The sequence below is a fragment of the Hyperoodon ampullatus genome, assembly GCF_949752795.1.
Source record: "Hyperoodon ampullatus genome assembly, chromosome: 5".
NCBI classification, from domain to species: domain Eukaryota; kingdom Metazoa; phylum Chordata; class Mammalia; order Artiodactyla; family Ziphiidae; genus Hyperoodon; species Hyperoodon ampullatus.
In genome coordinates, this window is record NC_136918.1 from 44,128,725 (window position 1) to 44,155,377 (window position 26,653).

The 26,653-nt window shown below is 40.4% G+C and overlaps 1 protein-coding gene across 1 annotated transcript; it reads right to left on the minus strand.

Annotated features, from left to right (window-relative positions):
* Positions 1 to 11,147: 11,147 nt before the first annotated feature.
* On the minus strand, positions 11,148 to 26,410 carry DNAJB11 (DnaJ heat shock protein family (Hsp40) member B11; the record flags this gene model as incomplete). The annotated part of the gene is made up of 10 exons (XM_079705021.1): positions 11,148 to 11,599; positions 12,058 to 12,217; positions 12,670 to 12,781; positions 14,143 to 14,200; positions 14,875 to 14,957; positions 15,786 to 15,928; positions 17,746 to 17,878; positions 19,656 to 19,753; positions 23,521 to 23,677; positions 26,343 to 26,410. 10 exons carry the CDS (start codon positions 26,408 to 26,410, stop codon positions 11,535 to 11,537), a joined length of 1,077 nt encoding a protein of 358 aa, XP_079561147.1. The 3' UTR covers positions 11,148 to 11,534.
* Between the last annotated feature and the right edge of the window lie 243 nt (positions 26,411 to 26,653).

Consider the following 26,653-nt stretch of genomic DNA (forward strand, 5'->3'; position numbering starts at 1 on the left):
AGGGAAAGGTCCTGGTTCAGCCCATTAATAAACATATAGAGTTAAAGCCTACCCGGGTAGAATCTACATCTGAAGGAAGACCAGAATCTGAAGCCTACTGTAATATTCATGAACAAGTTCATCAGAGTTTTGTGGGCAAGCCTGAATTTTGTTCCCATCAACGGGCTTTGGAAAAGACATAGCATGCTTGATGAAATTGCTTAGCAATTGCCTGAGTCTGATCATGTGATAAGTTAGTGGGCTGGTCTCCCAGCTGTAATTCTAGAGACCTTTCAGGACTTTCCCAATTAGTAGTTTTCATCCAGTGCTGGGCCTGGCCTTCACCACCGAGCATATGAACTAGCTGATACAGTCAGAGAAACTAGTTTCATAAGTTTGAATTAAATTCCTCAGCAAATCTGTGAGGATCTTCAGTTATTTTGGGAAAATCTTTGACTATGGCTCACTGTTCAACCTTAGCCCAGGGAGTATAAGAAATTAAGAGTTTAGCCACTGGATCCTCAGAAGGCTTAACTTTAAAGAGACAGGTTCTGACAAGTGCAGAGGAAAAGGGAGTGGGGAGAGTTTCAGAGAAAAGGGAAAGTTTGGTGGGAGAATTAGTGTGAACGATTTGAGGGCATAGGCATAGGCATTGTAGAAGTGAAGGAAGAAGACAGTGCCAGAGGCAGAGCCTGAGACAAAGAAGCCAAAGAAGAAGAGTCTGGGGACTTGTGAGCCATTTGCTTTCTTTAATTGTTTGCTTGCCTCAGTTAATCTTAAAATCTTATTTTGCAGAGCGGCAAGTTGAGATGCCTAATAATGTTGGGAAGCCTCCAAATGCCAATTGAAATAAGCATTCTGCTCAGTTCTGGAAACTGAGCTATTGCAGTCCAATTTGGTTGCAAGGAAATTAAGTTTGTAGATTTCAAAATTTGCCCATAATGGCCACTGATATTCTAAATTGCCTTTGGTCAGGTGGGTCCATTTAGTTAGAAATGCACTTGAGGAAGAACCTTGGTTTTCTAACATAAAACTGACCAGAGTTCCTATAGGGGGCACCCTCAAAATACTTAGATAACTGGGGTCTCATTTCTCAGAGGCTTTTCCCTCTAGAGTAAGGAACAATTTCCAAACAGCTTACAGCACAAATGGCACAATTTAAACAGCTTGCAAGCCAATCCCAGCCAGTCTTAAGGAGACAGCTTGGTCTTGGAGGAAACAGACCAAAGGCAGCCCCTTCACAAAGGAACTGAGCCGAAGGCATTTTCAGCCAGCTTCGGTTGAAACAGTCTGATTTTAAGATCAGACCAAACTGCCAAACAAGTACTCACATAGAGAATAAGACTTTAACCAGAAAGATGAAACCTTTAAATAGATCCTGAATAAAGGGGAGTTTCAAACACAAGGGAGTGTGAGCTTGGATCCAGGAGAAATATGTACCTTCAAACTCTAGGGTCCATGAGAAAAGCAGTAAGCCACTCTGGGCTCAATTGTGGATACCACACCTATTTGCTCAGCAGCCCCAGAACCATCCGGAGTCTTCTCTGGTCCCTGTTCAGGCCACCAAAATGTTGATCTGAAACAAATAGACTGCTAAATATTTCTCCAGCAAAGATGGGTTTATTTGCGACCAACAAAGAATTGCATTTCAGTGTCCACAACCACGGTGAGCTACAGGCTAGTCCCGAAACAGCAAGGGAAGGAGAACTCTTTTATAGAGAGGAAAAGGAAGTTGGGAGGAGTGTAGTAAATAAAAAGCCTGTGGTTTTCCATTGGCTGAGTCCTTGCTAGGAAAGAGGAGTCTTTTTTCTGTTGGGCTCTGTTATCCTCCCGGAGCCTGAGAGCTCCCCACTTCTGGTCTCCCAACTCTATTTGAGGTTTCTTTTATTAATTTTTTATAGTACGCGTCCCTCCTCCTAGCAGTTCCTGTATTTCTGGACCTAGAGTCAGCTGAGAATGTAGCGTCATTTTCCATCAGCTCCCTGCAGAAATTCTTCAGCAGGAACATTTCTGGTTTTTTTCAGAGTGGGGAGTACCACAGGGTCAGAAATCCACACATGAGCAGGTCAATGAATGTTTTATGCTGTTTGACATTGGGGAAAGATAACCTAAGATTTCAAAAATGTGATGTTTTACCAGAAATGCAAATTTCTTCAAAAACAGTTTAATCACATTTATTGCATAATAGTAATAATAACTGTCTTAGTTCAGGCTGCTGTAACAAATTACTATAAATTGTCTGTCTCAAACAACAGACGTTTATTTTCACAGTTCTAGAGGTTGAGAAGTCCATGATTAAGCTGCTGGCAGATTCAGTGTCTGGTGAGAGCAGGCTTCCTTGTTTGCAGATGGCTGTCTTCTTGTTGTATCCTCATGTGGTGGAGAGATCATCTCTCTCACACATCTATCTTTATAAGGCACTAATCCCATTTATGAGGGTTCCACCCTCACGACCTTATTACCTCCTAAAGACTCTACTTCTGAATACCATCACACTAGGGCTTCAACCTATGAATTTGGTGGGGGGTAGGTGGGTGGGGAATTAAGGGCCACAAACCTTCAGTCCATAGCAATAACTAATATTTAAAGAGTGTTTGCTACACACCAGTACTTTGCTAAGTACTTTTAAATACATCATGTTGTATAGTCTTTAGAATATGGGGTAGGTAAGGGGACTGAGGCTCAGAGAGGTTAAGATATTTCTCCGAGTTCACATTGCTGATAATCAGCAGATCTGCACTTGGATTCAGAACTGTAGACCTGGGGCTAATCATGATCACAGTTGAGCAAACTGATAACACTGCAATTTCACAGACTGCTTTCTGGGAAATTGTGGAAGATATCAGTCAGGATATCCTTCTTTAACCTACATCTATATCACTGATGGAGCTCTCAGTTTCTACAGCAAGAGTTAAGTAGAAGATAAAATATCTGTGCACTAAGTGGACCCAAGAATTGCCCATAGTTTGACCAGATAATCTGAAATTCCAGGATCATTCTGGGATTCATACACTATCACCAAAATTCCAGGGACAACATGCCCATAGCTAGTAGCCATGGATACTTCTCAGCTCAACCAGTTCCCCTTGAAAGTGAGCCACACTGATAAGGTCTGGGCCAGAAACTTCAGATACACCCTAAGGTTTGTGCTTCAAAGTCTATCAAAGAAATTAAAAAATAAAACAAAACAACTCATAGTGTGGTATTTTGTGACAGTTTTTAGTTTGCATCTCCTTCCTTTTTCAAATTCTCTTCATGCATGTACATTCTCGGATTAGCTGTGTTTTGAGTTCTTCCCCAGATTTTCAGGTTCAGTATATTCAAATGTCACATCGTTGTGTGTGTGGTTTCCCAAGTTTTCTGCATTGAGCGTGAATTATTTGGAGAGGAGTAAGTGTTGGAGCCCCCTGCACTAGAATATGAGGCCCCCAATGGTAAGAATCACATCTGAGCACCTTACATATCCTCAGCACCTTGCACAGTGCCTGGCAGTTGGTGGAAATGAATTCAGTGATCATATTATGTTGAGTCCTGAGGAATACTAGAAGATGCAACTGACTTTAAGAGACTTTTCTTGTGCTATTTGGTTTAAAAAACAATTAGTAGTCCTCTTTTCCCAGAACTGGGTTCTGAGAGGTTTCGGCAACTGTAGTCAGGAACCAGATCTTGACAACTCTTGACAACCCTCTCGGTTTTGAGTGTCCATGGCTTTGATCAGCATCCCTCATGTTCTCATGGAAGGTCACTGATGTGTAATCCGCATTTTCCAGGCTCCCCCAGCAGGGAGGGGAATAAACCCCTTCACCAGAATGGTGTGACCTTTGGCTCAGGTCCCATCTCCAAAACTTCTGCTCCCAGAATCCTTCCCTTCCTGGATGGCAGGGAGACAGAGTGGTGCTCACGGATTTGCAGATAGTCCCTTCATTCTTCCTGAGTTTCCCTGACCTCTTTCATGCCATTCTGACATTGTCTCTTGGTCACGGCTGCTGCTCTTATGTTCACCTCATGTGATCACCTGGGGCAAATTGCATTTTCCAAAAAGGGCCACAGCAATATTTGCAGGTCTACATACTCTTTCAAAACCTTGAAGATTCTTTCATCAAAAGGTTGAGTCTACTTCCTCTCCCCTGGAATATGGGTGAGCGTTTGTGGCTGCCTCCATGAATAGAATGTGATGGAAAGGATGCTGCACGACTTATGAGGCTAGGTCATAAAAAGAAATGAAGCTTTTCCTTTTTTCAGTCTTTTGGAACACATATTTTGGGAGCCCTGAGCCAACATGTAGGGAGTCCAGCTATGCTAAAGCTGCCATGCCACAGTGACCACATGGGGATAGAGATTCTCAAGGAGCCTCATGGTTCCAGTCTCCAGCTGCTTGAGTCCTCTCGGGATCAACTGCCAGACATGTGGGTAGAGAGCCTTCAAAAGATTCCAGTCCCCAGGTTTTGAGCCGTCCCGGTGGACACCACATGGCACAAAGGAGCTGTCTTCATCAAGCCCAGACCATACTGCAGATTTGCAAGAAAAATAAATGTTGCTGTTTTAAGCCACTAAGTTTTGGGGTAATTTGATACATGGTAATAGTAACTGGGACATCACTCTTAGGGCATCATAAGGCTGCTCACCTGGTTTCCCTTTTGTAGCAGTTGCTGAGCAGAATTAGGGGAAGTTCCCTGCCCCCACCAGTGTCAAAATTCCTTTACCAAACCTCAAAACATGGAGACATTTAACTCTTACAATTTGAAGACTTATAGCTTCTTATAATGGCCCTGATAGTATAAAACTTTTATTCAACTGACTCTTTAGTTTGTTACAGTTATTTCCCCTCAAAATTCAGTGCAAGTCCTCTTGTAATTGTTTTGGGAGACATCAATTCAAGTGACACCTTGACAGTGTTGCTGCCAAGTCATGCTTTGCCATCAGTGCTGTGGATGAAGCTGGTATATCCAACCCTCTCCTTCCAGGTTAAGTTGCTTCCCCCACCATAAGCATTGTGCAGGAGTCAAAGCTTGTCTGGTCAGCTTTAAGGTGTCCTGCTTCTCTCCTTGGACTTTTTGGATCCACAAGCATATAAGAGCTGTGAAAACTGTTACTTACCCATACACTAGGTGCTTGGCATTTTAAACTCCCTTCCTGAATGCTCACCACTAATAAAAGTAATGAATAGATCAGGACTGAGAACATAGCTCTGTTTTGTGACAGCAGAGACCACCTCCCTTCCAGTTTGACATTGATTCATTAATCAACAGCATGTTCAAACATAATTATTGAGTTATGAATCCAACTATATGCCTTTATTTTGCCCCCAAAGATATAAAGATCTGAATCATCAAATGCCTTGCTGAAAACCTTGTCTATCAATTTTCTGCTGTCCTAGGTTAGTGACCTGTTAGAAGAGGCAGAGGCTTTAATTACCTGACTTGTTCTTAATCATCTAGTCTGGCTCCTCACAATGGTTTCCACAACTGATATTAGATCTCAGGAGCCATCTTTTATTTATTCTTATTTTTTGGCAGAATTATCTCTAAATCAAAATCCAGCCCATGTGGAAGCTATCTTCTCTACATTAGGATTAAGTGAGGCTAAGTGAAGAGGGCAGACACAGTCGAGGTGCATCACTTATTTGAGTTTGAATTGAAAATTATCATTCTTGTTGTTTTAATGAATAACTTGATTTTTAGTGGTAATAACAAGAAAATAACTTAAAAAAAAAAACTCTGGAGTCTCAGGGCTGATTTTAAAGCTAGCACAACACTACTATAGTACTGCAGTACAAATATCATGCATTGCAGAGGGGAAGAACTAGAAAAAAAAACTTTACAAACTTTAGTTAAGCAAAATAGAGATACTAATTTGCCCCCTTTTGCCTATATGTCCCCAAGCCAGCAATTCCAGTTGTGACTGTCCAATTATTCAATGACCCTGTGAAAGAGGTACTATTATATTACCATTTTGCAGGTGGAGAAATTGAGGCACAACTTGTAAGTGGTAGAACTGGAATTTGATTCTAAGGGGTTTGATTCTAGAGTATATACATTTAAATAACTATGGTATACAGAGTGAAGTAAGTCAGAAAGAAAAAAACAAATACCGTATGCTTACACATATATATGGAATCTAAAAAAAAAATTGTTCTGAAGAACCTAGGAGCAGGACAGGAATAAAGACGCAGACGTAGAGAATGGACTTGAGGACATGGGGAGGGGGAAGGGTAAGCTGGGACAAAGTGAGAGAGTAGCATTGACATATATACACTACGAAATGTAAAGCAGATAGCTAGTGGGAAGCAGCCGCAGAGCACAGGGAGATCAGCTCCGTGCTTTGTGACCACCTAGAGGGGTGGGAGACGGAGGGTGGGAGGGAGACGCAAGAGGGAGGAGATATGGGGATATATGTATACGTATAGTTGATTCACTTTGTTATAGAGCAGAAACTAACACAACATTGTAAAGCAATTATACTCCAATAAAGACGTTAAAAAAAGATTAAAAAAAGAGAATTATCTCTGTTACAAAAGCTAAGTTTAATACATTGGAAAGACTCAATAAATATTAAAGCCCTTAAAAAATAATTATGGTATATAAACCCTCCAATTTTGCATCTATATTCTGTCAGAAAGAATGACGTTTGAAACATAAAGGGTAGAATGAACATCAGTAAGAGGAAATGGAAGACCAAGAGGGAAGAGCTGATTACAAGAAACACTTATTAACACTTCAAAGGAAATCATGTCTTCTAGACTAGACAAAATCCCAGAGTACTGAGAGGAATATAGAGGAGGTTGTTAAACATGGCTGTGACTTTGAGACACTGTGGAGGGGTAAGAGGCTGAAAGACTGGAGATGGGTGATTCTTCCAAAAGCTAAGAAGATGACAGTCAACTTAGGCATCATTTGTAAGCATGTACATGAGAATGTGCTGATCTCTAGGACCCAATATGGGCTTGCTAAGAAGAAGTCACGTCAGATACACCTCATTTCCTAACAGGCTGTTGTATAAATGGATTTCAACAAGGCTTCTCAGCATATCGTTGTGGACATGATAAGAAATATGGCTACATGCAAAATTAGTTATTTTCATGGAGGTTGATGTGACCATATGCCAATGTTTTGATGAATGGCAACACGGAGAGAGGCTTTCAGTGGCAAAATCCAAGAGTTGTCCTTCAGTTCTTTGGTCAGCACTTGTCTTCACTGTTTGGATAAAAATCTTGATGTCTCAGCCAATACAGCGGACAGATAACATCAAGCTGAGAGGCACAGACAGAATATTGGATGATTGAGTGGGGATCCCAAAACATCTTGACAGTCTGGACCATTGGACTGAATTGAATGAGAGGTAATTGAATAGGGAGGAAAAGGAGGTCCTTCATCCCAAAGTACTAGTCAACTTCTCTCGTGTTGAGAAGTAACCTGGCAGCAGCACTATCAATAAAATGATAATATGAGCTACACATGCAATTTAAAATTTTCTAGTATCCACATTTTAAAAAATAAAAAACCAAAACCACCTCAGGTGAATTTTATAATGTATTTATCATTCTAATAATATATTTCACCAAATATACCCAGAATACTATCATTTCAACATGTAATCAATATATAAAATTGAGTTTACATTCTTTATTTTGTACTGTATTCAAAATCTAGCATGTACTTTATACTTATAGCACCTCTCAATTTGTACCAGCCGCATTTCAAGTGCTAAGGCACATATGGTTCCCATATTGGTCAGAGCAGCTTTAGAGGGTTCTCACTGACACTCAGCTCTGTGACCGCACTGCCCTCTACTCATGTCATTCTCAGGCTCGCTGCATCAATAGAGGTACCATACCTAAAGTACTGATTTCATTTAGTGGAAAGAGAAAGGGTCTGGGCTCTTTGACAGATAAATCACTGTGGAAGCTGTACCGGCACCCACTGCCTGTGACCTGTAGTCAACCCTTGATCAAGAGTACTGGTACCATGTCAGTGACTAAAAGTCTAGAATTTAAAAAAAAAAATGAACACTCATCAAACCATTTTTTCCTCTCTGCTTATCTCCTGGAGTCCTTGGATATGTCTCTTTGTTCAAGGTAGACGTTTTTACTGGAGCTAATTGCAGCTTACCTTTTGTCAAGGAATAGAGTAAAATCTTCCTTCCATTTCTAAGAACAACCAAAGCAACTTTTCCAGTTGGTTTTGTTTCCATATCCTGTTCCCTTTTCCAAAAACAGTGATTTCTGAGCACTAACACCCATCTAGGGTTCAGGAATCTGGCAACATAACCAATAGTGAATGCAGCTGAGGACCAGGAATTAAACATGAATAAATGTGTAGCCAAAATATGTTAGAAATCACAAAAGCTCAAATTAAAATATATCACCCTTCATTATTTCCATTTTGCAGGTGAGAAAACTGAGGTTCAGGGAGGTTAACTGGCTTGCCCAGTGTCACAGAATTGAATCCCATCCCAGGCCAACCACCCTTTCTGCTTCATTACATATCTCATTGGAGTGACATTTTTCCTTGCAGGGGTGAGCACTATTATTTGTTCTCTCACCATAACTGCCTAGACTACTTCTTCCACACCATTTATTTTCTCTAAGTAGAAATCATGAATTCATGGTAGTTAAGAGCACATTCTCTGAAGTAGACTGCTTGGCTTCAAATGCCAGACCCACACTAGTAAGCTGTGAGATATAACTCATTTCCTCATCTGCAGATTGAGGATAATACTCCCTCTTCCATACAAACAACCTCATCCATATAAAGCACTTGAACAGAAACTGGCACATAGTAAGGACTCAATAAATACTTGTTACTAAATGAGTAAGAGAGCAAGTTTTCAGTTCTTAACTTGAAAACTCTGTAACACATAGAAATCTTTGGCTTGAAGGGAACATATACTGACCACCACAACCTCCCAAGCCCATTTCTGGTAGGGAGCTTGTTGCCTCGGGGACCACCGCTCCATTTTTGGGCAGCATTAACTTCTGGGAAGGCAGTTGTACCTTAGTGCAAAAACCTTGGGCTTTAAAGCCTGGTTTTACGATCTTCCTGTCATCTCCACCACACCACCCTGTTACTATGCTTTATTACAAGAAAATCTATGGAACTTTGATACAAGTCTTTCCACATTATAATGCGCTTCAGAGAAAGCACTTAAGTAAACTGAAGCTCACAAAGAGTCAATGGTAAAAGAATATTCTTTTTTAACTCATTCATTCATGGCCATCATGGATAAACAGTAGTGACAAAGCCCCATGAACATTCTTATTTATAGAAAAGCATTATATCTGGGGTCTTTCTAGCTAAGAATAATAACTCTAGTTTGGTATGTGACCGACTTTTGCAAAAATCTTGGAAAAAATCAGCAAGTGCAAAAAATGATCAAGAGTTCTCCTGGGCTAAGATATAGAAGAGAAATGTTGATAATTATTCCTAAGAAATTTTTAACTACAGCAACTCAGTACATAATGAATATTAAATGTACAAAAGTTCATGAAACACACATATGTATTTATATGGTGCATTTGATTTCTAAGATAGATTTTCAGCATTTCAAATAAGCCTCTGAATTTTGTTCTTTTTCTTCACAAGTGAACACACAGTTGGATCACTGAAGTCCAAATAGTGTCTGGGAGCTTCCCTGGTGGTGCAGTGGTTAAGAATCTGCCTGCCAATGCAGGGGACACGGGTTCAAGCCCTGGTCCAGGAAGATCCCACATGCCGCGGAGCAACTAAGCCCGTGCGCCACAACTACTGAGCCTGCACTCTAGAGCCCGCGAGCCACAACTACTGAGCCTGTGCACCACAACTACTGAAGCCCACGTGCCTAGAGCCCGCGCTCCACAAGAGGCCACCACAATGAGAAGCCCGCACACTGCAGCAAAGAGTAGCCCCCGCTCGCCACAACTAGAGAAAGAGCCCGCGCACAGCAACGAAGACCCAACACAGCCAAAAATAAAAACAAATAAATTTTTTTAAAAGTGTCTGATTGAGGTTAAAAGGTGTGCTTGTTCTTTTTTTTTTTTAATTTATTTTTGGCTGCATTGGGTCTTCATTGCTGCGCACGGGCTTTTCTCTAGTTGCGGCGAGTGGGGGCTACTCTACGTTGCAATGCGTGGGCTTCTCGTTGCAGTGGCTTCTCTTGCTGCAAAGCACGGGCTTTAGGTGTGCAGGCTTCAGTAGTTGTGGCACGCGGGCTCAGTAGTTGTGGCTCGTGTGCTCTAGACCACAGGCTCAGTAGTTGTGGTGCATGGGCTTAGTTGCTCCATGGCATGTGGGATCTTCCCAGACCAGGGCTCGAACCCATGTACCCTGCATTGGCAGGAGGATTCTTAACCACTGTGTCACCAGGGAAGTCCCGGTGTGCTTGTTCTTAACTGTTCTAAATGGATGATATTTCCTCCCCACCGCCTTTCCCCTAATTTTTATAAAACAGCGCAAAATAAATGAACAGGCAATAGCAGCATTGGCTGCTGCATAGCCAAAGGTGGGAATGTTGCTGGAACCACACTGATGGCTAGAAGGCAGCTCCACACACACTCTGCAACAGCAGTTGTTCAACAACACTGAAACATTCACTAGCTAAGGTAACACAAAGAGTGTAATTTGACTGTATAATGTAGAAAAGGGAAGGAGGTTACAAAGTCAAATATATTGACGTCACATACCACCTGAATCAGGTGCCACTGGGAGAAGCAAATGCAACTTGCAACTCTACTGCTTCAAATTCATTTCCTAAGGCCGACAATAATCCTAGTTCCTAACGCAAGCCGAAGACTTTTCAAACATGAGGTCAACTGAGATTGGATACATGAAAAGTGCTTTCTAAACAGTAAAGTTTCCATGTCAGATTTGATTATTCCCAAATTAAATGAGAGGGAATATACTTTCTCAAGGACAATTAGGTGGTGGTGTGATCTTGTTTCACCTACTCCAATCTCAAATTTTCTTCAGGCTCCTTTCTAGAAAGTGCCATGTGTGTTTAATCGGGTACGGGGACTGGATCTTCATCACTCTTCCACAGGTTTGTATATTCATTTTGCTTGATGGGAGGAAAACCCAACTAGCTCACAGGCCCCAAGGAGGGAAATGAGGCTGATCAAGGAAAAATGACCAAAATGGAGATGGAAGAGACAAGAGGGTAACTACACCAACAAGAAACAGGAGTCAAGAAAAAATTAACAACAAAATTGTATTTAAAAACAGACTTCTCCAGTTGGCATTTCGAATGAAATAGCTAACAATTAACTCCAACCCTTTATATTGTGTCTTTTGCTCCTGGAGTCCTCTTGCAGCTTTAATTCTTGAAACTCAGGCGGCAGCACCAGACATAAATCCCCAAAGGGAGAGGTATTATTAAACCTTTTGCTGGTCATTCTTTTCTCAACACGAATGGACAAATTCTTAAGCCCTCTTATTCATTTCATGACGATCATTAGAAGAAAAAAAAATTAAACCAAACTTGCATATTGAAAATGAAAACAAAAACACACACAAAAAACCCCCTGCAGATAATAAATATCGCCGATTCACTTATTTTAAAACAAAGTCCAATTTTATTCACTCTTAATATCCTTGCAGTCCATTGTATATCTTCTGCACTGATCCTTGTTTCAGCAGCTGTTTGATACCTGAGGAAAGAATGAACAAATGACTCCGTTAACAAAAAAGTGACTTCCCCAGAGTTTGAAGAGCATGTTTCATGGGGAGGCTCACAAAAGGCCTTATGACAACCATGGATCTGAATTAAACAAGTAACTAGCAATGTCTAGCTTTATCGCATGTGGATACCCATACATACCCGGCCAAGGTGACCCCTTGTCTTTGTGTCTCAGGCACATATACCACACATACATCCCACAAAATCCGGTAAGAGGCAATTGAAATGGACAGAAAGCTCTTTGGCTGTCTTCCATTCCTTCTTCTTTGTCCTCTTTCCAGTTTTGACCTCTCTCACCCTTTCCTTTTTACTTAGGACCCACTGACTGGGCCCTCTTCTCAATCAGTCATTGCAGACTTCACTCCTAAGCCTCTAATCATTCTAATGTAGACCTCACCTTTCCTTGAACAGTAAACATTATACCCTCACCTTCTCTTGCTTCCTCTGATAACTGTTCTTTTGGAAAATCCACATCGAAAGTGATTATCAAAGAGCCCTTGATGTTGTTGTTGTCAAAGTTGGGGAGCCCTTCCCCTTTCTTCCATAGCTTGGCTCCCGGTCTGGTGATCTTATCCCGGGAAATATGTACCTGGAAAGCAAAGGGGATGGACTGGAGCGGGACTGGTACTCTCGAAGCACAACACACAGCTTCCAGTGAGTACTGGTGCCCAGAGCCCATGTCATGGCTCAGAGCAGCAGGATGAAGGGGCGGGGGAAACATCATTAGGACAGTGCGAGCCAAAGAAAGAGAAGGTTTTCAAAAAGAAAAAGAAAAACGAAACACGTAAAAAAGTAAGGCTTTTGCCAACAGAGACTGTAAAGACCAGACTGCCAAAGGCTGTGCAATCACCTCTGAGTAGCTGAGGGGTCTGTGGCGTTGTTACTGCTACACGTTCAGCAGCAGAGTGAGAAAAGATGACAGAACAAAGCCTGAGCACTTAGTCCCCGTGGCTCCAAATGACTGAAGTGGCTGAAGTAACCTCAACAGCAGCCATGTGAAGGCTTTAAAAGGACAGGAAGCGGGAGAACTGGTTTGCTTACCTTGTGACCATCCAAGTGAGCAATATCCATATCGAAGCCCACCAGAGACTCCACGAGGGAGATTGTCACGTTTGTGTATAAGTCATCTCCTCGCCTTTCAAATATTGGGTGCCTAGAACAGAACAAGGTAAAGATCATTAACTTCCAAAGTCTTTCTTTGGGAAGAGTTCAAAAAGTTTTTAGAAAAATCATGGAAAAGGATGAATGCCACTCTTTCAAGAAATAGGCATTTATTAGACACTCCTTCGTGTATAGTATTAATCAAGACTGTAAAGTAGCCTAAGATTTATTAAACTCTAATCTTAAGGAGCTTACAATCAGCAGAAGTCAAAGCATGTAATTAAAATACAAGTAACTAGATTATGGAAAAGAGAGAAGGACAACTTCTGGCTGTGGGACTGGGGGAGAAGGGCATCAGGGACGGGTCCTGGGGGGCTTCTAGAGCTGGGCTTGTAAGGCCCGATCAGCTCTGAAGCTGCAAATAAGGTGGGCGCAGGGGAGGGTGGGGATAGGGCAAGAGGGAATTCTGGCAATGATAAGGACTTGAGAAGGTACCAGGTTTATTCAGGGAACAGCACATGTGCTAGTTTCTCTGGGAAGTGATGGGAAAGACAAGGTAGGTGAGGAAGGTTGGGGAAAGATCACCGAGATTAAAGAGTGCTATGAGGTAAAAAAGTCCTTGGCACTGGGGGCCCATTTCTCCATATTTGGGTGGGAACCTCGTTTCAATGAATCCTTAGAAGCAGAGGTATCACTGGTTTCCAAAGTGGTAACAAGAGACAAGTGATATGGGCTTCCCTGGTGGAGCAGTGGTTCAGAGTCCGCCTGCCGATGCAGGGGACACGGGTTCGTGCCCCGGTCTGGGAAGATCCCACATGCCGCAGAGCGGCTGGGCCCGTGAGCCATGGCCGCTGAGCCTGTGCGTCCGGAGCCTGTGCTCCGCAACAGGAGAGGCCACAACAGTGAGAGGCCCACATATCGCAAAAAAAAAAAAAAAAAAAAAGAGACAAGTGATAAACAAGAAAACCTGAGTCCCAGGTAAAATTCTTATGTAAGTAGAACTGCATGTTGAAGAGAAGCCAACCAGAGAAGCTGCCCAGCAGCTGCAGATTATGTCACAGAAGCTCCTTTCTATGGAAAAGTCTCCCATTCTTGTGTGGGGCCGTATTTCCTCAGTTAAAATCTCTGGTCTCCTTGTTGGCCCCTCTTTCACAGCTCCTTACTCTTAATACCGATGCTTTCCTCCCAACATCTTTTGGACTTGGAAGTCCTGAGTAAATAAATAAATGGACTCAATCCTAGGCTCCAACCCCGAATTTTCAGTATGGCTGTAGAGTTACACATTTAGGGTATTAAGGGCATGAAACAGAGGAAAAAGTCTGGAAGTGCCCTGGTGGCTACCCATATTTCTCTAACCTGACTCCTCTGAAAAGCGAGGGCTAAAGAGAAGGCCTCTAAACTGAGGTTACTTACTTGACAACTTTGATTCGGAACCGTAAGTCTCCTGGCTCTCCATCCACATGAGGCTCACCTTGTCAGAAGAGAAGAGATTACAGCACACTGTAAGCCATGCAAGTCGAACACTGCAAATCTATTTAGCAGTTGAGAGAATTTTCTAAAGCCACTACCTTAGGCTTTGACTGTCGAGCCTATCTGTGAGAGCAGCGTGTCTACCTGGTTATATCAAGTCTCAGATTATTAGTGAGGATCACCTGGGACTCAGACACAGCAATAAATAACGTGACTTATTTCCTAAACAAAGAATGATTCACTGGTCTCCTGATGATGTTTTAAAGCTATTTTTCTTCTAGAGATTTAAATTTAACCCCTAAGTGAGGTCTGAGAGCATCTTATTAATGCCAACTAGAGTTACATATCCTCTTTTGTTGCTGAGTTAAAATTAATCCATTAAGTTCTGAATATTTAAACTTTGACCTAACTTAGGCTACTTGACAGTAACTTTTGGCCATGATAGTCAAAGGATAAACAGTAATGCTACTGCTTAAGTGGACCAACCAGGATGCTTAAGGATGGTCATAAAAAGGCTTTCTGTGTCCTATAACTGACTGAAGTGTGTTGGAAATGATATATGCATTTACTAGGTGGCCACGAGGTATGTATGGGGTGAGGTGGGGGGTGGGAGGTGTTCATAAGCAGGCGGGAGCATAAAGTTACAATAATAAAACATCAATATCAATATTTCACCTTCTCCAATAAAGGGGTACTCCATGCCATCTCTCACCCCAGGTTCAATTTCGACCTCCAGTGTTCGTTCTTCATTCACTAGTCTGAGACAAAGAGCATTTAAAAGAAAAAAAAAAAAGAAGAAAGAAAATATAAACCAAACCCCAGATACAGATAATAAAGGTTTATCTACTCAATCAGACCTTTTTCTTGGAAGACTATCCTGTATCCCTAAATGACAAAACCACCTGATATCCATTTACACCTTCCACCTGCCAAAAGCCAGGGCAAAGCTACTATATATCACATAACCATGCATCTGCTGACTCCAAAAAAGCCTGCAGTAGACTGATTCCCTTGAAGTGAGTGATCAGTAACAGAGAAAACTACTCGCACTTACATAAATGCGCACCTGAAAGGACAGCATCATGTTTATCAGAAAATCTAACAGGAGAGTTTATCCTATTTGATTTTTTTCACTGATCCCACAAATAACTGAGCTAGTTTTAATATATACAATTGAAGGTTCAATTAAATAGTTGTATTTATAACATAAATCAGCAAATAGTACTTCTCTAATCTGAAATGTTAGCTGTACACATAAGACTGCTCTAAATATTCCAAGTAGGAAAAAGGAAACATTCCAAGTAGGAAAACGGAAAAATATCAACATTTTTGTTACGTATATTCAGAAATAAAGGGCCCTGCTTATTAGTTCATAAACATAAAAGGAGATATTCTGAATAGATACTTTCGGAAAAAATTAAACTGTACATTTCTTTGCTCTATCCTCTGGTAGAACATGAGGGAGAGAGAGAAGGATGGGGGAGAGGGAGGGAAAAAAAATCTAGGTATGGACCACTGGCATTTTATTAGACAAAGGAGATGATTAAAGTGTCCCTTGGCAGAGCAAAGAAGGTGCTTGCACTCACTTGACATTTGGGCACTCGTCGCAGACCACCTCCTGGGTCATCTGGAAGCGCCCGGGGCCCAGCTGGGTAGTCCGCATCTCCTGCCTGCAGTTGCACTTCCGTTTGCCAGGGGCCTGCCTTGCCACAGGTTTGTTTCTAACCACCTAGCAAGTACACACACAGGATCAGCTTCTCTCTTGTGTCCCACAGCCTTTGGTTTCCTCACCAGATCGGGGCTCTGCGCACCTGCCGGGGTTGGCACTTCCCCTTTTCTCCCAAGCCATCCCTCAGGGAGACCCACAGCTGAGAGAAGTCTTGGAGAAGTTATAAGTCAGCTCCCACATAGGAGTGGAGCAAATGGATCTTTAACTGACTCAAATTTTGAAGTTGGAGAAGAGAGAGGAGGGTAAGAAAGAAGAGAACTGAAAGATAGTATGTATGGAATCACCTTTTCTAAGCCATGACAAAATACTACTGAGTTAAAGTAGTGCACAGAATTACTATCTCTTGAGAAATCTGAGCTGTGTAAAGCATAAGCCCTGAAGAACAACCACAGTCTTCAAAAGCTGGTATGTGGCTCCCATCCCAGGATTAGCTATGATTAACCTCATGAAAACACTTCCTTGTTTCAGGCAACTCAATCTGGCAGTGTTTTCCAGTGCTGTCTCGATTCAGATACTCTAACCCATAAGAAAAGACACAACGATCATCTTGTAGCTGATTGCAATTAAACATTCTGATCCCTCTAAATCACTAGAAACTAAAATATTTGAAGAAATGTACTCTTGATTTTGCCTGTTTAGTCAAACACCTACTAATCATAGGGCACATGCTCATGCAGTGAGATGACATGAATGCTTGGAGAAAAATCCCTCAAAGTCTACGAACATATGAAAGCCCAGGTCAACAGAATAAATAACAATAACAATAATTAGAGCCAACACTTTATAGCACTTAGTATGTGCCAAGCAAGGCCCTAATCACATATATTTATGAACTCATTTAATCCTCATAGCAGCTTTATGAGGTAGATGCTGCTATTATCTCCATTTTACAGAGGAAAGAATGAAAGCACAGGAAGGCTCAGTAATACGACCAAGGTCACATAACCAATGTACGGTAGAGCCAGGATTCTAAACCAGGCAGTCTAGCTCCAAACTCTGTGCTTTTAACCACTATGCTCTCTCAAGGTAATTTTTTCTTAAAAAGAACTTACCATGGGGGCATTTAAATAGCAAGGTCATATACATCCTTTACAATAATTAGATTAAAAAGGAATTTGCTTAGGAGCATGCTAACTGCAAAGAGTGATGCACATTATGTATTAGCAATGATGACAGACAACAGGTCTGCAAGGGAACATGGGAAATTAATCTTTTTACCTGGATATATGTACAAGACTTCCTAAAAGCACAGCTTGGAATTGAAAAAAACTGGAGGTAACCTACATGCCTATTGACGTAACGTGGTCACAATGAAATTCTATTCAGCAGAATTATAGCTATAAGCAACAACATGGATGAATCCCGACAATATTAAGAGTGAGTAAAAAAGGCCAGTCTCAGAAGATAATGTATAGTATGATATCATTTTTACAAAGTAAAAAACAGTGAAAGTAAACAATATATTATTCAGGTATTCCTATATATGTAATAAAACAAACAAACACGAGTGGCAAGGGAACAATAAAGACAAAACTCAGGATATTAGACAGTTACCTGGGAAAGGAGGCAAGTGAACGGAATAGGGAAGTAGCATGTAGGTAGATATAACTCCTGGTATTGTTTTATTTAGTTCTTGGGCTGAGTGATGAGTTCATGAAATAATAACAGCATATCATGAACCAAGGATTATGATTAATTCAATTCTATACACCTCCCCACCCCCTAAAAGACAGAGAAGGTACACAGAAACCTCTTGTTTTTAGTCATAAGAACACATTCTGGGAGTCAATATGAATAGCTGTATAGTTTGGACTTACTTCTACAAAATTTCCTGCATATACTTCTTCCAAAGTGACTTCTAGATCTACAATAATATCACTTCCTCTTGGAATATTTCTGTCTTGCTGACGAGGGGTTCCTCCAAACATGAAACCAAAATCTCCAAAGAAGCTGTTGGTAAGTGTAAAATCATCACGAAAAGAAATCAGAGTTCACCTCTTATAATTTTAGTTTTCTTCACATTGATAAAATATTGTGTCCCACCAGTGAGCAAAACTGAAAGACATTTTAATACATTGGAGTCATACATCATATACAATTTTTAATTTATATAATGTCAACTATATTGCCCCTACTACAAAAAAATTTACTTTTTAATATTGTCCAAACACACAGTACAGTGTATACAGTATGCCAATGAATTCTTAATCAATGAAAAAATAATCTCTCTCAATACTGGCAAATATCAGGATATAATGGAGACATTGAGAAAGGGTATAGTCTATATAAATCCATGTATTGCCAAACCTAATGGTAATTTTGGACGTTTGTAGTGTTCACCTTTACATGCTTTTTTAGAAACTAACTTTGCTGAAACAAGCTACTGCTTTGTACAAAAATCTTGGATACATAATTAAACTAAAAAAGCATTAGCCTTAGTAAAACTCTGGATCTTACAGAAAAGGAAGTTCTGGTCTCATAAGACCAAAATTAATTTGTGTTAAGTAACAGAAGCGTCACTTTGAAATTACTATAAACAGTGACCTTCAATTGTGTAGGAGTTCTAATCTTGATGTTAAGTTTTGGTTATTAGGAGCCTCAGATGTTAGCATAGTGATGACAAATATACAACAACCCCAACCCCTCCAAAAAACAAAACCAAAACCCAATCTTGGTGAATGGATTCCCTGAATTTTAAATAAAAGCAGAGAAGGAGGATTTTGGTGGGGAAAGAGCAAGGGCAGAGCCTTTTTTCTTTCTGGCATCCCTGGGTATCACTTCTTACTGCTAAGGGGTTCAAACAGGACACTTCCCTGGTAGGCTAAAGCAGCCAAATCAATCCTGGGGAAGAGAAAGATTTCCTAATAATATTACTCACACATCGTTGTAAGTCCTGAAAATCTACTGTCACCCCCAAACACTAAATGAGGGAAGCTGTTGTAGCAACAGTGATTCTTACTTCTTTTGGGGAAGGGTTCACAAATCTGAAGAAATTTGAGAATCTGAAGAAAATTCTCTTGAGAATCTGAAGAATCTGAAGAGAATCTGAAGAAAGCAATGCATCCTCTCCCCATAGAAATGCATATTCAAACATCTTTTTATTTATAACTTGACTTGAAACCCCAGATCAAGATCTATTTATGCATCATCAGGACATATGAAAATTCAAATGCTCAACAAAGAGGGGCTCAAAGAGCGGGAAGGAAAGATGTTTATTATTCCAGCCTCTTAGCACTCCCAGAAAGCTGGGCCCAGCAAGGGATGAAGAGCCTCTAACCCAACTCCTTCCAACAATGCTGATTATCATAATCATCCCTCTCTTGTGGATAGGATGAAGAGTCAGCTTTGGGTATGAGAGTAGGAATTTCTCTCTCCGCTTATAAGAATCACTTTGCTCATTAAGTGGTTTGCAGATTCTAAGACAGCAAGGAGATAAAATGAACTGGTTTCCAACATATATCCCCCACAACACAGTCAGGGTTGATTTAATTGATATGGTTGGCTAGATGGACATCCCTTTTAGTGCCACCTGTCTTTTCTGGAGCTTTGTGAAAATAGAGGAGTATATTCCCACAGAAAGGATGATGAATGACCTCTTGGTCAAGGATCAGTTGAGTTGTACTCTTCATTGAAAGCTTCTGAACAAGGGAGCAAGGATAATTCTTTAATAATCACTAAGTGATCCATTCTCAGACACTAATACCCTGCAGATAGATAAATTACTTACTGTGAAAAAATGTCTCCATGGGAGCTCTGATGCCCATCTTTTAATCCTTCTTCACCATAAGTGTCATATTGTTTCCGTTTCTCACTATCTGACAGAACCTGGGGGCAAAAGCCAGTGGAAGAAAAGATTATGAGTTGGTAATATTCAGGTAAGGTGGATTCACATTTATGTTTTTGTTTTTGTTTTTTTAAACTCTGTACTGTGTGTAAAATTTTAGTGGAATTCAGTTTTCATTATGTATGGTATTAAGGCATGTTTATAAAGTTATTTTCTTTATCAGACTAAATTCTTTGATCAGTGTTCATTTTGTAACTTTCCACAATGCTCAATTCATGTTTTTAATTTAAATTTATCAAAACTCACCTAGCCATATAAATATCATGCTGGAGATTAGCGACATGGCTATGAATGTGAGGGCAGTAACAGGAAAGAGGTGAGATGAATTCCTCAGGTTTACTTCCCATGTAGTTTGACTCCAGTGTTTAGGCTGTTAACCACTATGTTATATTCTCTCTCTAAACTATAAACTAGGACATGACTATGAGAGACTGTCATTAGTCACAGAAGCAGTAAATTAGGACAGCCGTCAAGTTTGCTCAGCCCTACACGTCTATACCATAACCCCTACACCCCACTACCACACACACATTAAGAGACTGGCAAGTCAAGGGACTCCAATGACAGGTCTCCAGAAAGCTCTACACTGCAATATTTTCATATTCCCTTTTCATTCTTTTGATACATGTAGAAATCCATTTGGGAAGAATGCTGTCTGCCACACACAGCTCATACCCTCCTGAGTTTGAACTGCAAAGAGTGAAAAGGGACACTGCTCTATGAAGGATGCTCAAGCTAAATTTCACAACCTGAAAAGACTTTCTGAAGTTTTAATGGTTTTAGAAAACTACATACTCAGTCATAGGTATACGCTTTCTCCTTGAGACCATTCCATATATAGAACTAAAGAATGTAAAACAAAATAAGCTTCAATGTTCTCAAATTTTGCCCTCCAAAAAACAGCTTCCCATTTACTTAGAGCATTCTGAAATATATGCACACATATAACTTTGAAAATTGAATAACTTTATGTTATTTGATATTCTTAAATGTCTATTTAGATAGCAGACTGAAGGAGAAAGTTATAGAAACTCATACTTGTGTTGGCTTAGGAAACGTGAGGTTGGAAGTAGATGGGGCTTGTTGACTCAGCAAAAGAAAGGGAAGATCTGATTGGCGTATGTAAATAGGACACACTTTTGGCTCAGGGCCTGAATGATGTGTAAGGTGCCACAGCAAAAATCTACTAACATTTAAGATACATTTAGAAGGATAAAAAGAAATTCAGTGTACAAGAGAGTGAGCATTCTTAAAAGCAAAGACAAATGGGTTAGTCTAGAAGTGACCAGAGTACTCAACTAAAGCCACTGTGATAGACCAGGTGAGAAAAAAATTGTTTGGTAAATATCCTAAAAAAATAGCCACTTTGGGGAAGTAGAAATGGGCAGAGTTAACTTTAAAAAACAAAACAAAACAAAACTCATTATTATGTGATCTGGATTTCCAATATTTTCACTTTCAAGTCTACTTCTCTGTTCCTGTCTTGGCAAAGAAATGAACCCCACATTTGGGTCCATAAGAAACACCATTTCAAAACCCCGAAACAAAGACTATTTTTTAAGTCAGCTTCTTTTTGGACATAGGAGGCTTCTGTAATAACTACCCCCAAATTACTCCTAAAGTTATCTATTACCATTCACTTACTCCTCACTTTTCTTCTGTCTAAGGAATGCAACTTTATTCCATAGTCTTGGAAACTTTTATTATTAAAAGAAAAAAAGGAGTTTCTTAGTTGACTGGCCAACCAACCAGAGTCTCAATTAATTAAAATGCCAGTAGTAATCCCAGCTCAGTAGAGAAGACAGATTTGTATTCACAAAAGACTCTTCAACTTTACTGGGATTCTGATTTGTGAACACTAATTTATCTAAGGACCAAAGGCAGGCAATCAAGTGAATGATACAAAGAAAAAAGAAAATTTGAACTAGTGACCAGAAAGGCTCTTAAGAGTTAAACTGCAATTTCATGAATGATCTATGTATAGCCTTGCCTAGGTCATGGCTAAAGAACATGGTAGAGTTTTTAAAGAGCATGGTAAATTCTTAGCAACAGTTTCCCCAGAAAATATTTTTGATTATTGGATTCCTAGCAAGCAATGGGAATACTCATGGGAAACACAGTGCGAAATATGGAATCCATATTATCAACAAGAAAGAAATGTTACATACAGTAATTTAAGAGGGTCCACCAACCCTCTCAAGTTTATTTGTGGGCCTGAGGTTAGGAATTTTGGTCCTATAGGTGTTGAGAGAAGAAAGGGAAACCCCATTAGTTCTAGGTTTCACCTGGGTATGTAAGTCACTGCTTTGGTTCATTCACTTCTTTAACCTAGGAGGCCTGGGGATCCCTTCCTTCTGGGTTTTTTCCACTAAAATATTTTTCAGATTTGTTTTCAGTCTTCTCACTATATAGGGATTTAATTTGAATTCAGAAGTTGTAGCTCTCTGACTTTTGGAGTCAAATTATTTTCTTCTGTGCCCTTTTAGAAAATGTGAATAAATGGTGACTAGAATTGATAACACTGTATTGTATAACTGAAATTTGCTAAGAAAGCAGAGCTTAAATGTTCTCACCAAAACAGTAAATATATGAGGTGATGGATTAACTAGATGGGTGAAATCCTTTCACAATGTATATGTGTACCAAGTAATCACAATATATACTTTAAATATCTTACAATTATATTTGTCAATTATATCTCAATAAAGCTGAAAAGAAAAAGTATAACCACAGAATAATAGTATTCTATTTCTAGGGGAAAGGTGAATTGCAACACACACAATACAGCTAACTCCTAAATTAATACATATGAAAGATTATCAGTGACTTATTTGTAAAATTTTTTCACCATAGTGTTGAAAGGTTCTGTGTATAATGGTTTTTCAAATAGTAAAAAGATTATTAAGCATTCAGTAAATATTCCTCTGTGTTGTTAAAATTTTTTTTTAAATGGTAATAAGAAAATGCCCAGCTCTCCTATATTTCATGGTGTCCTAATGAAGATTAAATGAGATGATACACATGAAAGTATTTTGACCTCTAGATTACAGGTTGCAAATTCAAACTATAGCTGTGTTTTCTTTGATCTGCACGTAAAAGAAAATTTTAAATTGAATTAGTTACCAACATTTTACAACCAGGAGAATTTACCAAAAAATCAGGATTTCCACTCCTCTTGAAAAATTAAATGATCTGGCCACAGTGTGCAAACACAGTGTTTGCATCTGTACACGGCAAAAACTGGCTGGTGTTGAATAACAGCTGTTTCCTTGAAATGGGGCAAGAAGTCTTCAGCCTGTCACAGTCCTCTTCAATCGCTACTGATTCCTAACATGGAGGTAGAATATCCACTCTCCTGTTGTATCTTATACCTGCCCTGCATGTTATCTGCCTGATCCACATGGGCACATGTGGATTTGCAATCCTCATTTAGATTTTATTTCTGTTTCTGGCTGCAACTCTCAAACGGAGTGATTGATCATCAATCTACGTATTAACCTACCAATCCTATTTTCTTTCATTTGTCTTTTTCAACATTACTCTCCACAATAAGACAAATACTGAAATGAAAAGGGCAAGAAGTAGCACGTACTAACATTAATGTACAATATAGCATCAAGTGCTACTTTTATCTATTGTCAATTTTTTTTTTAAAAGTGACCTGAAAAATGGGAGTGTTACTCAGCGTTACATGGTTTTTTTCTGAATCTATAGGTTTTATTCATACTTCATCCTTTTCCTGACTCACCTCATAAGCAGCACCCAGATCCTGGAATTTCTCCTGCGCTCGAGGATCATCAGGATTCCGGTCAGGATGAAGCTGCAGGGCTAGTTTCCTGTAGGCCTTTTTAATATCCTTTATAGAGGCACTGCGAGGCACCCCTAAGATCTTATAGAAATCTCGCCTGAGGGTGGGGGAGAGGGAGAAGATACTTCATTAAAGAGTTAATACACTACATTTTTAAAAGTGAAATTTTTTCCTTTACATTTAGGTTTGTGTCTGAGCAAAGAGGTAGGAAAATGAAGGTACCCACGTGACACACGAAAAAGAATGACTAAAAAGAGAACACACCAGAATTTGTAATGAGTCTCATATTGAAGTAATCACAATGAGAGGCTATGTACTTTTTGAACAATACTAGAATTATTCAAAATATCTCTGGCATTCTTCTCTTAGAACTACCCTTAGTCAAGAAAGTCATTTTCTTATTTTATGGTCATACATCATTTTCAACCAAGAACTGTATAATCAAATTGACTCTCTTTTTTCTCCCCATTACTGACTTCAAATGACTTCTGACTGCTTCCAAAGGTCAATCTCAACGGATGAATTTCTTTGTTCAAAAAGATTATGTCAGAGATGTTCTTTACTCAAAAAGATTATGTCACAGAAATGTTCTAACAGTAGCACTCTTGAAATGTTAAAGATGAAGTGACTGAAGTTAACGTCAGAGGTTAACACAGAGGTTAAGTCAAAGCCCAAATAAAAAGCTTGAAGAGAGAATAACACCCATTTGAATGTATGAGTTGTGGAGTTTTTTGCTGAGAGAGAAAATTTCAATTTTGCAGTCATTACTAGTTATACTAGTTATACTAGTTTGTCTAGGTTAAGTCTTAATTAGAGACAGCTGCTGGAACCCATATGCAGGCGTCTATAAGTCTCAGTAGCTGCAAATATGTACATGGCATGAGCTAGAAGATAAGGTGGAGATCCACTGACCTCCTTGCCAGGAGCTATGTTGGAACCAAATTAATTGTAAAGGGAATCTTTGCAGGAAGGGCCAATGTGAAGACAGAATAAGACTAACAAAGTTTCAGGGCAGGGACCAAAGCCAGCCCATAGAAGACACCAATAAATATTCGTTGAATGAAATGAATAAATAAGCATGCTCACAAAAGTCTATTCCTTTTGCCAGAGTCACTTTAGCCAGCAGAAATTATTCTGAAAATGCATTCTCTCAACCAAAGGGATGGGAAAGTTGTTCACAGGAAGATGATGTAGTAATGATGGCAATTTTAAAATGCAGTGGGGAAAAATGCATTGGGGTATCAAGATCCACGTAATATATGACAGAACTTTTAAAAAATGTATTTCATAAGCTCTTAGTCACACTTCAGGAAAACCATTTAATGTATAAATTTTAAAAATTATCACTGACAAGGGGTTCCATGAGGATTATTTAGGTGCTTTATCACCACATCCCAAAAATCTGCAAAAACTTGGCATCTCTTGAGACAAGAACTAAATAAATCAAAAGTTTCACTAATGTTAATGACAAAAGAGCTAGCTATATAAAAAGTGAGGCTTAGGCTATACTTAATATAAAAATGGTTAAGTAACAGCTGAGAAAAATACAGGGAAAAGATGGCTGGCATAACTCAGCATCAACATGACGGTCCCCAAGAGAATCCTTTATGAAAAACTGAAGTTTATAGCTACAGTACTAACAGTATTTATCCTGAAATCTTGTTTAAACAACTTAAGGTACCCATTGCTTTAAGTGCAAAAAGTACTAACAAAAACATGTTAAAAAACCCAATAAAGCATTACCTAGGAGAAGTTAATTTTTATTTTAGAAATTTAATATGTTTCACAAGAAAAAAAAACCCCAACAAAGTTGAAGCATATATGCACAGGGAAAAAACTTTTAAGAGAATAACAAGTATTTAAAGTTTAAAGCTCTGCTAGGTAGTGCTTTCTACATTCAGAGCAACCTATACATTTGTCAAAAGCTAAGACTTTACTATTCCCCACATTGTAAAATATGAGCCTGGCATATCATACCCTGTGGTCAGCAGGCCTATACGATAGTGGATCTTATTAAAGGCCGGAGAATCTCAAGAGTTCAGGTGGTCCTACTTCCTTCAAACAGGTGGCACATTATCATCCTCATGTCACAGATGAGAATTGAAATGTTCCTTCAAGGTCACATAATTCGTAAGTGGGGTGGGCTAGAATCCCAGTCTACCACCTATTGGTGTAGTAGTGGAAATGTTTTTTCCCCGCTCATAATATCATTCAGCTTCCTAAGAATGCTCCATGGAGAGACAGTGAGGCATGATGACAACTCAGGCTCAGTATCTCAAGAAGCTGAGAAGTACAAGGGCTCTCCCAAGGGTCTGCCTTGCTCCCTCAATACAACTTCCTTCAGTCCCAGCATGGCCTCCCTAACCTGTCCTCCCCATTTCCTCACTTGGCCTGGCATCATAACCCACCCACTTAATGTCAGCCCAATGGCTTGTTGCAGGCTCAACATTGCATCGTCCTCTTCTCCAGCTCAGCAGCCCCCTCCCACCACGTTGCTTTTGGCACTGCATCCAACCCTCACTTCTCTAGGCAAATCTAGCTCTAGGGCTTCTAGGTCTAAGCCCCTCTCACCTGTATCACCCACTGCTCTCCTCTCCACCCCCACAAGCCTGGCCCACGCTATCCATTCCTCCGCTCCACCGCCTCACCACAGCAACGCCCCCTCCACTCCCCCAGTGTGACAATGCCCCCTCCTCCCTCAAGCCTCCTCCCCAGCCAAGACTGACTTAAGGGCGCCGTGCCCGCGGATGCCAGTTCCTCACCCGGCAATCACGGCCCCGATGAGGTACAGCAGCAACAGGCAGAAGGTGCCCAGGTTCTGTGGGGCCATGGTCTCTCTGTGCGGGCCCCTGACCCCCGCACTCTTCACAGCCTCCGCCGCCGCCGCCGCCGCGTCGGCTCGCCAGCCCCCCCGGCCCTGAGAGGCCGCCTCACGCCGGAGTCTCCGACTTAGTCGGGAGCGACAGCTAGCTTGCCCCCTCCTCTACCAGTCCACTTCCCGGGAGTCCCGAGTCCCGGCGAGAGAAGCACCCAGCGGGCCAGAGCCAATCGCTGCTCGGGACATCACACGCGG